General features: G+C 41.8%; 1 protein-coding gene across 1 annotated transcript in view; it reads right to left on the bottom strand.

The window, feature by feature from the left end:
- Positions 1-2,710: 2,710 nt before the first annotated feature.
- The window catches only part of SLC45A2 (solute carrier family 45 member 2), a 199,042-nt gene continuing 186,246 nt past the window's right edge, over positions 2,711-15,506 (bottom strand). Inside the window, exon 7 of the mRNA XM_089689451.1 lies at positions 2,711-2,949. Coding sequence (XP_089545577.1) covers positions 2,728-2,949 — 222 coding nt within the window. The 3' untranslated portion in view covers positions 2,711-2,727. The remainder of the gene's footprint in view (positions 2,950-15,506) is intronic.

The following is a 15,506-nucleotide window of genomic DNA, read 5'->3' as shown; positions in this document are numbered from 1 at the left end:
AAAGGGGCCCCAGACAGCTTCATGGCATAGTATAATGTGCAGGCAATGCATGATTGGTTCCTAGAATATCTAGTAAATAAAAACAATTTCCCTGGGCTCCATTATATCATCAGAGGGAACTATTTGTTTAATTGTGGCTCGTAGGGAGCCGGCGCTGCACCTTTAAAGTTCCGTTCTTGGCTGTGGGAGATGCTTGCCTGCCTCACTCCCTCAGTAACTTGTGAAGGCAAAGGTTGGGGCTGCAGCCAGCAGTGTGTGTGGGATTGTGTGGGGATTTGCACAGCTAGGGATTGTGATCTAGGCGGCAGTGCCCTGATGGTCAGTGCCGATCTGTTCTCTGACAATTGCCGGTTCTCAGCAGTACTTTTCTCATGATGCGACAGCGTGAGGAAAGTGCAGCCGATAACTGGCAACTGTATTTACCCAGAGATCTGCTGTGTCATTGGACACAGCTGAGCACGTGGTAAAAGGCTGCTGTGATTGGCCTTTGTACGACACCACGTGATAAGCTGTGTCCGTAGGACACAGCAATCATGAAGATCGCTGGGTGAGCTCCCCCGGGGGTGCGCGGGAGGGCGTGTTCTGGTAGGACGTCATATGACACCCTCCCGGAACTGGGTAACTGCGCTGTACTTGTCATTCGGATATAGCGCGGTTACCAAGTGGTTAAAGAATTATTTCACTACTAAAAAACCGCATGACTTCATGACTTAATAATATATCTCATGCAGTGTTTTAGTAGCTGTGTAGTATCTTACCGCATACTCAGATGCAGTAAGATACCGCTTAGTGAATTGTCCCCTCATGGTTGAACTTTCATTAGGTTTGAATGTTCGACCGTGAACCGAACATTCGGCCCATCACTATTGTTTGTGAGTATATTACCTATTTTTACTTTGGCAATAAATGTCGCCTTGGTTAATGTATGAGGTAAGTGTGCCCTCTCTTGTTCTTTTGTTCCCTTTACTGTAAACCTGTGCATGGTTCACACATAGTAATTTAACCTCAATTTATGGTATCCAGTTCTGTCATATAGCAGCAGGTATTATATTGAATGATGTATTAATGAATACAGAGCTGTATCATGGTCTTTTACATTTGCTTGGAGTTCAGCTGTAAAGCTGAATTTGCAAAGGTATATTGTTCCAGTTTGGATCAATGCAAGTATGTGCCATACCTAGAAGATCCCCATGGAAGCTGGAAATCACTTTAGTAGACTGCCACTACAGTGATTGTCACTAGCTTATGGATCCTGTTGCTTGCTTGGCATGGCGCCATTCAGAGAACACTTTGCATTTTCTCAATGAATGCAAAATCTGATTGAACAAGGTGGAGAATACAACATCACCACCCTGCTTCCCAACTTTGTCCAATCAGAGAAAGCAAAGTGTTTGCTGAATGTTATCCATGTTGGGCATGCGACCTACTGTGTACAGCTTCTCAGCATGGGACCCGGAAGTTAGCATCAATCACTGTAGTAGAGGAGTCCACAGTCATTTTCAATTTCCACAGGGATCCCCCCAATTTAAAAACAGCCTTTTTACTTTGGTGCGCCCTACCAGGTATGCACAATGCCACTATTCCCACTGTCAGACTGTGGAGATCATATACAAAATGCACAGAGTTGAAAAGAGTGGCTCTGTACCTTGTGATTGCTATAGTGTTCAAACACAGATATTACAAATGTAAGCAGTAGTACTGATTACATTGAAGAGCTCACCACTTCCTCCCACAACAAAGTAATAATATAGAGTAAGCCACTAGCTATCAGTATTGTGAGATTGTTTTTTGGGTGAAGGGGGACCACCAATGATTGAGGGATTGTTTAGGGTGCCTTCAGTTGTTTTGGGTTTGTCCATAACATCTAGCCATATCACATTTTCACTATTTCAGTGCCATGTAATTTCATCCTCCAGGGAATTTTCTTCCACTAATAACAGAAGACTTGCATTTGGCTTCCGTGGGCAACTTCTAAATGCACCTCAACCACCTCAATACCAGCATCTCCAAAAAATCACAGAAAAACTAGCTCACTGTAGAGTGTCTGCTTTCCAAAAAGAGCTCATTTGGGAAAGGGGGGGGTTGTATTGTCTTGGCATTTGAGAAGAAGAGAGAACAAGAGAGAAGAGGGAAGGAAGGAAGAAGGAAGGAAGAAGGAAGGAAGCTCTCGTTGTCCCAAAAACTATATTTCATTTGGGTACAGTGTTGCATGACTGAGTACTGTAACTGTAAAGGAAGGTGTTATAACATGTTGGCACTGAGATGCTAAAAATAAAATAAAAAGCTATACAGTGTATATAACTATGAAATAAGCCACATTATAATATACCATAAATACCTTTCCAATTCATTCTACAAGCAATTGTGCTTTACTGCTTCACAGTGATTCAAAATGGTGGTAACTTGCTGTCCCTACGGATAATGCAAGATCACAGGATATATTTATAAAGAAGAGAGAGGGACATTTGTGACAATGCTGCATGGATGCATGTTAGGGATCTATTGGTGCACCCACAAAATGCATGTGTGCACATCTGTGTTGGTCTGAACAGGGCCTGAAAGCGACAGTAACATTGAGCATGTAGACCTACATGAAGCAAAGCAGAGCATTACAATACTCATGATGCCAACTACAGCATTCCAATATCCATGGAACTGGATCAACAACTAACCAGACACTGGTTCCCTGGTATAATAAAAACATTCAGGCTAGAAAGTTTTTTTTTTTTATTCGACATATCGAACAAATAAAGCAACAAAACAGCAGCCAATGAGTGATACTGTGGAGGCGGACATGACGACTACCACCACACTTCCAGCTAGGATGACTAGGAATCCAAGACCACCACCTACAATGATCTGAGCCAGCTGTACCATGCACGTGAGGGCAGCACAGTCAATCCCCTTCCCTCTGTGCTCGGTCTTCTTTCCCTCCAAATGGGATTCACGCTGAAAATACAGATGGAAGCAAAATTATTTTTTCATAATAGGAAATCCTTATGAGTTATTTAAAACTTCGCAGGATCAGTGATTTTGACATTTTTATTACCGTACGTTGTTTGCAAATTTTTTCACATTTGAAAAGGATTTCAGTTCACCAAAGAATTGCAGAGATCAGCTGAATTACCTTTAGGGTAATCCACGTCACAAAACATTCTAAAAAAAAAAAATAGGCTTACATTCAGATATAGTGACATGCTTCCACCAAGCCTGTCAGTATTCAAACAAAGGGGTTGAAGCATTTTAGATGCTGAAACAAACTTAAAATAAATATGTGCTTCATCCCTGAGTTTTTCAACCTTTTTCAGTTAAAGCACCCTTTAAAAGCCTTTAAAAGACACCCCAGTCTAAAATGTAAAAAAAAATGTAAATGTTACTTATCAATGAGAAACCTGAGCCTAGGATGATGCAGACAACCATCTTCGTGAGATGAATTCATACAGCAAAAATCCTTTACATCTGATGTCCTCCCATCATGTTAGAGCCCCCCCCCCCCAATGCCTTAAAAAAATGAATTTCACATCAAAAGCCCCCCACCCCCGTTTACAGCAGATGTCCCTCCAGCACATCAGAGTCCCCCCGTCATGGCTTTAACTAAATTAATTTAATATCAGAAGCTCCCTTTACAACAGATGTCCTTCCATCATGCTCAAAGTCCCCCATCATGTTAGAGTCCCCCATTATGTCAGAGATTGCCCTATATGCCAGACTTTGCCCCATTAGACTCCCCTTGTTAGCAAATCTTCTGATCACATTAGAGTCCCATCATCACAAAAACTCGCAATTACACAGTCCCCCTTCACATTAGAGCCCTACCTTTTGGCTCATCAGTGCTGTAGAGGATGGGAGGTGGATCAGGTCTGTAGAAGCCAGACTTCCATCCTATCCTAAATGCTGGGGGTGGCCCTGCTCTGAATTAGTGTTATGAGTTGCCATGGTGATGCCATGTGTCATGTGTACAGCTCATTCATTAGTTGTTATGTTGCTGGTGGTAAGTCTGTCCACACCATGGAAACTCATCATGCTGATCCAGGTCAAAATGGGCCATGTGCTTGTGGCACCCCAATTGAGAAACATTGCTTTACCCATACAGGGCAGAGCAACAGGTATTGTTCTTCTCTATCCAGCAGGTGGTAGCCTTACTGCTAGGGATGGAGGGGAAACCAGGAGATTGATGTTCCTCTGCAGCCTCAGTAGGTGTCGCAGGAGAGGCAGCTACCTGATTGGATGCTGCAAGTCCCAGTGACCATCTTGGTTGAGGGCAGTGCTAGTAAAAGCAGTGCCCTGCTGGTTTGTAAGAGAAGTACAGAAGCGCCTCTAAATGTAAACTGTAAAGTAATTTTATTCCAAAGACGTATAAATTGGCAACTCCACATGTTAAAGGTGAAAAGCATAATAAAATAATTTTACAGTTAATTTAGTTGCATTTAGAGGTGCTTCTGCACTTCTCTTGTCTTCCAGGCACTATCTGGAGGTTGCTTCCGCTCCAACAAGAGGCTTGCCCTAAGCTGCAGACACCCTCTGCTCTTGTGACCCTATCCTACATTGGGATGGACTTTTAGTTATACATATCCAAGGTTATACTTACATGGATTATCCCTATTATAAAAGAGTCAGATTATTTGCGCTAGTACTCCCTTTCTTCCCTGCTGTGCTTGGCGTGCATTTTGCAAGTGGACAGGTTAGGGAAAGGGTCTACACTTGTGAGGGACAGAGTGATAGCCCTAGGGAAAGGTTTCTGTTGAAGTAGGAGGAGTTTTGGGACACCATTGGATGGCTTACTGCTCTCCAGTCTGCGGAATTACTTCATAGGACCTGTACAGCTTTCTCAAGAGCCACTTATGCCATCACCCTGCCACTCAGCCTCCCCGGTAATGTAAGTCGTTGGTGTGTGATACCTTGTGTGCTGAAGATATACCACTGCATAACAGAATTACCGTGCCTCTTATTACCCACATTACAGTGCCGCTTAATACCAGCATTACTGCGCCTGTTACTCCCAATACTGATGCGCCTGTTACTACAAATTTTACTGAGCTTACTATAACAGCCTGAAACTTTTACTTCAAGTGTTTAATACCTGACGCTTGCTGGTATTGAGGAACCATGTGACCTACCTCCCTTTCTTTTATGTGCTTGGTGATTGCTCCAGAGCTGTCACATGGGAAGGGAGAGAAGCCCACAACCCTTTGTAAGCTCCAAATCACAACTTGGAGCTTACACAGGACATTTTCACTTCTGACATCTGCACAGAGCACTAGACCTAAGTTGTATGTGATGACTTCAGAGAGGCTGTGACTAACAAGAATGGAGACGAGGAGCATACAGTTGGGGAAAAGTCTGCAGAAGTAAGGAATATGATAATTCTTTCTGCTTAATCCTTACCTTATTGTTTGGTGCGGGCTAGAGTTCTGCTTATTGGAGTTCAGCTCCAAAGCAGGGCTAAAGTTTTGGAGTCGCTAGGAGCTCTTGCCATAATGTGCAAGCATACACAGCATACTTGCGCACTATGGCACACTTACCATGCCAACTGCTCTCCCCCAGTGATGAGATGTCTTCTCTCCCCTTTATCGCTCCATCAATGGCACCCTCATTTTTTTCCCCAGTCTTCTTCTGGGTCCGAAGAGTTCAGCCTTTTCTACTTCTGGGGTGAGGATGATATAACATGCACACATATGTAGGATATCAGGATTATACATGCGCACATATGGCTGTCAGTGTACAATTTTTAAAGAATAAAGATTTCATGGCAGAAGAGAATAATCTTGTACTGTGCTGGCCTTTGATCAAATGCAAATTGCATTAAGCTTGAGGCAGGGGTCTAGCTGGAAATCAAATAGCTCCATAACAAAAAGTGCGGAACAGAGAATGTACATCATGGACCAAGGAGTGGCTTATGGAATAAGGAGGTGCAGAAGAGGGTATATACAGCATTACATGTGGAATAAAGCAGTGAGGAGTTAGAAACACACATCATGGCAAATGGCATGATAAAAAAAAATGTACACTATGGCATAAGGTATGAACGAGGTATGGAAAAGGGAATGAACAGCATAAGGAATAAGGTGTTCAGTTAGGGTTTAGATCTTTTAATGCAAGTCTTAAGGTTGGCATTCACTTCACTTTAGCAGAATATGGCTAAATTAACCCCCAAATTAGTATCAATTTAATTATCTTATGATTATTCAAATAAAAACGTAGCATATACAGTTAAAAGCAAGAACATAGTCTAAAATCCAATACCTGCACTCTAATTTCATGCAGTGTTCGATTTTTTTTTACATCCATCAGTATGGAACCCACTGCGCCAGTCCACCAATCACGATTGTAACTGGAAACACAGAAGCGGTCAGGGGATTGCACTACCCACCATTCTCTGCCACACTCTTTATCAGTCAAGATTCCAAAGAAACAGAGAAATGGAAGACTCTTTGTTGGCTTCTGTGTTTACAAGTGACAACAGTGATCAGGTAAACTGTCGCAGCTGGTCCTGCGCAGATGAAGGTCTGGATGGGGCTAGGCAGCCCAATTTAACTGCTTATGGGTGAAACAAGCAGGTAAGAAAAAGAGCTCTTCCTTCTGCCCCAAATACAACCCTTACCCACCCCTGCCAGCTCCCCATGTCTGACTCTGGTCTCGTCCCATCATCTGGCTCGAGCCCCACAGCTGCTGTGTGGGCTGGTGTGGTGGTAGTTCTGCCACTGGCCTGAGGAAGGGATCTACGGGATCTTGCAGGCTTGCATCTTTAATAACTCAAGTTAACCAGTAAAAGGTATTGCTTACACCATAAACTTTCTGCATGGCAGAGAAGACTTACAGAGTCTCTTCTGGCATATAACGTATTTGCTAGCAATTAAAAAAAATGATTTTGCTTAAGTATACTAACATAGTATTGCACAGGTATATGTTTGCCTTTTTGTGTAAATTATAGCAAGCTAGATTTAATAAAGTGCTGGGGTTTTACATGTAGCACCCTCCTAGTTAGGCTGCTAGGTATTTTTAGTTTCTCGGCTCGGCTTTCTGTAATGAAGGGAGAAGTGATTGTTAAGTGTGGTCTGGTCGGGGCTGGTTGGGAGTTTGAGTCCCCCTGCCTCTATAAGAAGTTTCAAGAGCTTATGGAGAAAGAATTCAAATAGCCAGCCTGAATATTGAGCAGGGCCTAGCCAATCCCTGGAGAGGTTTGCCCAGTTGGGGGCTAGGTTGTTGGCGACTAGTCTGAAGCCCTAAAACAACTGTCTTTTTCCCCCTGTGGGTATGGATCTTTGAGCTGAAGGGGGAGGGGGGCTTGCCTCTGGAGCCCTATGGATTGAATGCTGGACTACATTGCAGGAGGCTGCATGAATGGACTTATTACCAGGATCCAGTGAGTAGAGCCTCTTTTCTGCGCTAAAAGCATTTCATGGTCCCCAGCTGTGATCCGTGGACTGTACCAGTCTGACTTTATCTGTGTTCATTGTACTTCGTGGTCCCCAGCCATGAACCGTGGACTGTTCCAGTCTGCCTTTACCTGTGATCATAATACTTCATAGTCACCAACTGTGAACCAAGGACTGTTCCAGTTTGACTTTACTTGTGCTCATACTATGTCATGGTCCCCAGCAGTGAACCATGGACTGTTCCAGTCTGCCTTTACCTGTGCTCATAATACTTCATGGTCACCAGCAGTGAACCATGGACTGTTCCAGTCTGCCTTTACCTGTGCTCATAATACTTCATGGTCACCAGCTGTGAACCATGGACTGTTCCAGTCTACTTACATTAGTGCTATTGCTGCCAAGTAAGAAGAGTCCTTGGCTAACAATACATTCCATTTTGTAGTATTTAACATCACCCCACTCCCCTCTTAAGTTCTAATAGCAAATAAAGTTTAAAAAGACAACCCCTAGACTGATCAATGAGCCGGAGTGAATGGACTGTTGCTGTGTGCCTGGCTGCCTCTGCACTAACTGAGAAAGAACTTGTTTAATCTACAGAGGCCCCTCAGGGGGTAGCACTGCATACGCATATAAAATAAGTATGCCAGAACTTTTTCCTTGATTACATCTGGTTTGGAATTAGATTTACTGTATGAAATCAATAACAATTCCTTAAAATTACATGTGACCCCAGTGTGCACATAATATTAAAACTCCATTTTGTATATGAGGTCTGCATAATAATTTGATGGAAAAGGATGAAAGTGGTCTCATGCTGTGCCTCGGACATGCTTGTCCTTTCCAATGTGTGAGGTCTCGGGGGTACATAAGGATAGAATTGATAAATACTATCACAGTAGGTTTTTACAGACATTTTTGAATGTTCCAAAACTAATTTTACAGTATAAATTCAATATCTTAAACTTCATTACCTGAGGCAAGCATAATAGTGTTATGTTAAAAAAAAATACATTTGCTGGTGATGGCATAAAAACAACCACTATAATAATGGATAAAATTGCATTTTTCCAGCTGGATGATTATCATAATTCTGTTCAATTTATGTTCGAATACAATTATTCATTTCTGGATCAGTTTACAAAGCTCTAACAGTCCTGATATGAAAATGGCCTCAATGCAGAAACATAGATGGAAATCTCAGGGGTTTAAATTAATTATTTACAGGACCAGTATGAATGGGAAGCCTAATAATCTATTTACATAGGAAGTAGTCACAATTTGTACCATGCATACTGGCAGCCTTTATGACTTAAATTGAAATAAGCCCAGAAGATTGTTTGAAAGGCTTTTGGAACATTTTATATTTGGTATGGTGCTAGGAGTGAAGTAAATACTCTGTTGGCATCATCATTTAAATGAAGGACTATTGGTAAATAATATTTTTGCAAGGCTGGGGCTATTACAAAAATGTTTACCTGAATTTGGACATGGTCATCCGCATTTTGCAGACAGAAATGAATTGTGCCAACTGGTGCAGGTTGGTATCTGGTGAATGTGCATGTTTGCATGTATACTGTACGAAAGGGAGAGAGAAGAGGACTACGGAGGCCACCTCTCTGTTTGTCAAACAGTCAGGAAAATATACCCTTGCTGACAAGCTCTGATCAAATGGCTGGAGGAGAAAAAAAGTATTTCCCAAAAGGGCACCTTTAAAGCGAGTGTCGATAGACGTAAAAATTAAAGTCAAAACAGATTTGTTTACAGCAATGCAAATAGGCTGCATAATTTTTATTTTCTTACAATGTCAAGTCTGCAGCAAGAAATAAAATACCATGTGCTGGTAGTACATAGGAGAGTTGGTCTGCAGGTCACCCAAACAAAAGCAGTGTCCCAGCTCTCCAGCAGTCCGACTGTCACAGTCAGTTGCTATAGCAGTAGAGAGGCCCCCACTGACCAGCAGGGCAGGTATTCAAGCAGGTCACCCTGGTGCATGATGCAGGCGCACCTGAGGTATGGAGTCTAAGAACAAACCGGTATTCACAAGAGCTCTTGATGGTGGTGATGGGTTAGTAACAGTACCAGGTCGCGATCCTCAGGATCGCCCCACCAAGAGGTGAATAAGCCGGGGTCCAGTAGCAGATATAGCAGGTAGGGGTCAAGCAGAAGCCTAGTCCCTAAAAAAGCCAACGGTTTAAACAAGTGGTTGCTGGTTGGGATCAAGCATAAGCGTAGTCAACGAACAAGCCAAATGTTGGTAACACGTAGTAGTGAAGATGAGGAAAGCTGCAGGTATGCAAAGGAGAAAGATATTGGTTTGAAAGAATACAATATTCTGCCAAACACGAAGTGCAGAGAAACAGCGTAGGAAGTTCATGGGAGGAGCAAAGAGTTCAAGATTCACAAGAAACAAGAGATTAGTCAAGATTGTCCTAAGACAGTGGTCGGCAAGCCGCAGCTCGCGAGCCACATGCGGCTCTTTACACATTTTAATGCGGCTCTTCTGTGTGCCGGGCGCCCGCTCCCCTCCCTCCTCTCGGGCGGCCTCCCCAAAAGTCAGGACTCTGCAGCTAGCCCAGCAATGGGCAAACTACGGCCCGCGGGCCGTATACGGCCCGGCAGACCTTTTAATCCCGCGGAGCGTGGCAAACATTGGCTGTCAGGATGTAGGCGGGGCAGCGTGACGAACTCCTCTCCTCTCACAGTCCGCCCTGAAGACCGGAACGGCGCGGGAACACGGCGAGAGGAACGCACGGAGCAAAGGTAAGTGAATTGACATAATATGGGGGATGAATTACTATAGGGGGGATGAATTACTATAGGGGGGATGAATTACTATATGGGGGATGAATTACTATATGGGGGATGAATTACTATGGGGGATGAATTACTATATGGGGGATGAATTACTATGGGGGATGAATTACTATGGGGGATGAATTACTATATGGGGGATGTATTTTCAGTTTTAAAAATGTGGCTCTCAAAATAAATTTCAATCGTGGTTTTGGCGAGATTTGGCTCAGTTGAAAAAAAAGGTTGCCCACCACTGTCCTAAGAGATCTGGTGGGGAGCTGTCCAGCAGCTGAGGTGGCAAATCAAAAAAGAGCTACAGCCAGACACCACAGAGGTCGCAGGCTCAGATCCGGATCCTGACACCGACACATAGGGAGGCATGTTAGCCTGCTAGAAAACTGGGCAACTGCTTTGTGTGGAAAACCATGGTCATTTGAACAGTGGTCTACTCAGCAGCTTTCCCCCAATGGGAAAGCAGTGCAAGCCATTGGAGAGCCAAGCTGCTGCTTTGTGTTGGAGAACCACAGTCTATGTGTTGGTATATAAAACCTTGCTTCAGCATTTACCAGTGTTAAAGTAAGAGAATTCCATATTTATTTCTGTATATGTAGCAACTCGGATGCATTATAATATTACTTAGGGTTTGGGGTTGAAAAAAAAAAACCAAAACCCTATTATTTCCCAATACTCCCCATTTTGGAACCTGCACTGCTGGTTAGTAGTTTATTGCAGACAGAGCTATGGTGGGTCAGGATTCTTCAGCATCCAATTTTCCAGGCGTGTTCTTTACCGTCAGCACTTATTTTTGTCTCAATCAACATATAAACAGAGCCATTATTATTATCATTATACAGGATTTATATAGCGCCAACAGTTTGCTCAGTGCTTGTTATAAAAGGGGAAACTATATCTTTTTTTTTAAGGGTAAATCCTTTTTATATGCTTATCGTTATCTAAGTAGGCAATGCAGCCATAAAGTTTCTAATAACCCGAAAATATTTTTTTTTTGGCAATTACTCACACATAGGTAGATACTTCATATCAACATTTTTCTGCATTCACTTTCTTTCCAAACCCATAGCTGAAGATGGCATGTTAATTATAGTGTCAAAATGCAGGATCCTCTTCAACATCAATGTCATTTAGCACTATGTCTGGGACCAAAACTCTTTAAGAAATACTTGTTATGTTGACTTAGAAATCAGACTAAATACAAAAAAAAGTCTGCTGTAGGACAAATACACCCACGAATGTCATCAAGGGCATCATAAGAAAATTTTGATTCAAAGAACTTTTCCATTATCTATTTCCCACGGTAACTGCTGTTCTTTCAAAAGATCATGAAAGTTTAGGTAGATAAAAAGAAAAGGGTAAAGAATTTATTAGATTAAAAAAAAAGTAAAACATTAGGAACTGCAGAGACTTGAAAGAGCTGTTTAAAGTGGAAAAACAAAAGACAAAAAAATTGCTAACAGGTAACTCTTTTTGGTAAAAGAGGCTGATAAGGTCAGTCATAATGTTTAAGTATGCAGTGCACAACTGCTCATGATCACATTATTAGAAACGCTTCAGGAACTCATTGCAATTTAAGTGGAAATGTAGTGATAAAATAGTATTGTAAACCAATTCTTTAGATACATTTGCATAATAAATGGTCCAAATTAATTTAAATATCAAACCCCAGACCTAAGTTTAGATTGAAATCAGTCACCTTTATCCAAGAGTGCAGTAGCCATTAAAATTGGAGAAGGAGGGGCATGACTGTTTGCCATTCAGGCTCTCTGGCATTGTACATATGCTGAGAGCAGAAGAGAGCAGAGTAAGCAGAGGGATAACCTTATCACTGATGGGCGCAACTACTGGGTAGCATTGATGGGTGGCACTGATGGGGGGGGCACTGATGGGTAATGGTGAGTGGCACTGCTGGGCACTGATGGGTACTGGTGGGTGGCACTGCTGGGAACTGATTAGCCGATCAGCAGTCCATTATCACCTAGTACTATGGGGTGACTCTCAATGTTCTAGGGACCATAGTGCTCACCGGAAATGAGAATGACCGCTGCTGAGCACCCTGCAGGCGTCACTACCCACTATCCTGATCAGTTGACAGGAGGCAATCTGGAGCCCCTCTACTCTGCCAGGAGCCTGACCCTCCACAGTGGATTTCAGTAGTGTCATCTCCCAAGTGTCTTGTGAATTGATTCAAACCCAATTTTCTCCATAATACAGTATAGACACCAAGTGAATCAAGCTAAATAAAACAATATCCTTGCTATATCAAATTATATAAGGCAGCTAACACCAATAGGTAGTATAACAAACCTATATAAATGTGCATGAAAGTGAAAGTGCAGAGCCAATTAAACAATTTAAGTATCTGATTAAAACCTGTAACAAAATTCAATAAAATAACAGTCCATATAGCCAAACTTCAAATGAAGAAAGCTTGAACGTATCAGTCAGCCACCAAAAAGTGATCTTGCTTCCAACAAAGAAATTCAGAGGTCCACCACCATCTCCCTGTGGATTCAAAACTCATAAGTGCTCCTCTGTCATATCAGAAGTTCAATGTACATACGCAAATAACTGCATCCACCGGTACCACTCTATATGGACGCGTTGTGACATAATAAAGCTCACAAGGAGCACATATGCTTCCAATAGTGTAGTATTTCTTATAAAATATGAATAAAAACACCCCAAATGCATCAAAGCAATGCTGGCTTATATAGACCCAGGATCGCGCAGCAGCATGACATCAGCACTGTAAACTCCTCCTCTACACGTTTCATCCAATGGGACATCATCATGGATGAAACATGTCCGGGAGGAGTTTACATTGCTGACGTCATGCTGCTGCGCGATCCTGGGTCGGCAGTGGCCATCTATGTAAGCCAGAGTTTTGTTTTACTGAAAAGGGGTAAAAGGGAATTTGTAGGCATTTTACCTAGATACAATTGTCTGAGTGTTAACCTTTTTGCAAATAACTTTACTTAAAAAAAAAAAAAGTGCAATAAGGAGCCATGCATGCTAGAAAAAAATGAAAATCAACTCAAAATGTCATGCTAATAGAGGTGAATAAAGTACTCACTGATACACCTAGTTCAAGACTTGACCTGAATTAAGCGGTGTGCAGGCAGAAGAGATATGTTACAATCTCCTGTGATGCAGACTTAACCACTAACATTTAATACACCATTTTCCTTTTTTATTACTACCTTTTATTGAAGTTTTACTGAAGCCCCAGCATTAACATCTGAGAAGAGGATTTGCTCCCGAAATTAAAGCAGACCTGGTATGGGACCATGAATTTGAAGAAGCTATTAAGTTATTATCCATTCATTTTTTTTTAACTTTTTTTTTTCTTTTTTAAGTGCGGGAGACTTTTTTCACTATACTTCTAGAAAAAGAAGAAGATAAAAAAGGCTGCTTATACAGACATTTGGCATTTTTTCTCTTAGCTTTTAGAAGCAACTCTATGTTAGCCTACGTGTCCATGCACATTTAAGAGTTTACATAGTTGTAGAGGAACGTTTACAAGTTAAAAAAAGAAAAAAAAAATCACCAGTGCATTTTTGAGAGTAGGTTTTGGGCAGAAGAAAATGCATGAGATGCTTCAATGTGCCTAAAAGCATTTTAATTATACATTTTTATCTAGTGTTTTTGAGGAAAAATAAACGTAAACGTGTCTAAACGCATGTACAATATGCTTCATAGGGGCGTTTTTTTATGCTGCCCTTTTCTGACAGCAGTTCTGTCGTTCTTACTGCTGCGTACTGTGCATGGATCTTTACTGTAGCTTCCCATACTAATACCAGAGGTACCAGTGAGACCTACTGGCAGAAGGGAGTAACCACAGCTCCAGCTGTGGTTACTCCTTCATAATGCCGCGACCCTTTAATACAGTTCCTCATGTTGTGGTGACCCCCAACCATAAAATTATTTACCCAGTAATTATAATTCATGAAGTGTCGTTTTACCTCCAATACTGCTGCTTTCAACACAGTAGCTGCTTTTAACACAGTAGCTGCTTTCAACACAGTAGCTGCTTTCTACACAGTAGCTGCTCTTTACACATTGGAAATACGTGTTTTCCGATGGTCTTAGATGACCCCTGTGAAAGGGTCGTTCGACCCCCAAAGGGGTCGCGACCCACAGGTTGAGAACCACTGATTTAGGGGAAAATCAAATGAACAAGTAGACTAAAGATCAGCTAGGCTGTCTAACACCCAACGGAACTAAAATTGACTAGTAACCCTTGTTTAGGACAAGGGGGGCTACACACATATAGGGCTCTTATCACCAGAACATGGGGTCCAGATGTTCATCGACCTCCAGCGCAATATCTATTTGAGTGCTGGGTATTTAGATAGGATGATACATTTTTTTGCATACCCGAAAAAAAAAAAAAAAAAAAAAAAAGGAGGTCTATGTTGACTATTAAATATCAAAGGATAGGATAACTAGAGTGCATATAAGAAATTGCCAGCAGGGAGGATTTCTCATTATCTCTTATCTCCACATACTGACCTTTTTTTCCCCAAGATGTCCATGTATGCCTGGAGAGATATGTTCCTTTTATAGACAGAGAGAAATAAGCAGCAAGAAACGAAGCTTGAGAAGAAATTCACATTTTGCTGTTCTGGCTGGATAAAAGCAACTACTCTGTCTACTTTTTGTGTTTGAAAGATTATCCTCTAACATCCCTTAAAGTATTACTAAACCCAGGACCCTGCATTTACTATATCTTGTTTTCCACAGTACACACAACATGGAAATACAATTATTTTAGTAAATATAAACTGCTAAATACCTTTTCTTATCAGCAGTTAGAGCAGTCTTGTGACTTCTATCAGTGCCCAGCTGAGAACTGGTTAAAGCTTGTATAAAGTTTTCATTCTGCTCTGACTGTCCTATGAGGCTGCATAACCCCTGACTTTCTGTCTGGACAGTGCTGATTGGCCCTGTGCTGATCATATGCACCCTCCCAAAGAAAAAAAAAACTCTCTAGCACAACGCAAACTGAGCAGACTCCTAGAGCTCTGTACTATCAGATGGATTGGGGACAGTAGAAGGGGAGGATCAGAAAAGACAGGATCAAACAGCCTTTTTGCACAATGCAGAGGATTAACCCCTTAGTTCCACAGTGAGTATAACAAGCATGCTTTACTGCATATACAGACTGATTTCACTGTTGTGGGTTTAGTAACTCTTTAAGATTTCCAAAAGCACATCAGATATATCGTATGATGGAGCAGCACGAGCAGAGCCTCTTTCAAATAACCTAAACCTTTAGCTACTAAAATCCAGTATACAGACCAATCTAAATAAAATATT

This window comes from Staurois parvus, unplaced genomic scaffold (assembly GCF_062004578.1).
Source record: "Staurois parvus isolate SC_StPar_1 unplaced genomic scaffold, SC_StPar_1.0 ptg000475l, whole genome shotgun sequence".
Taxonomy (NCBI): domain Eukaryota; kingdom Metazoa; phylum Chordata; class Amphibia; order Anura; family Ranidae; genus Staurois; species Staurois parvus.
The sequence above is the reverse complement of the archived record's forward strand: the minus strand, read 5'-3'. Positions and strand labels throughout refer to the sequence as shown.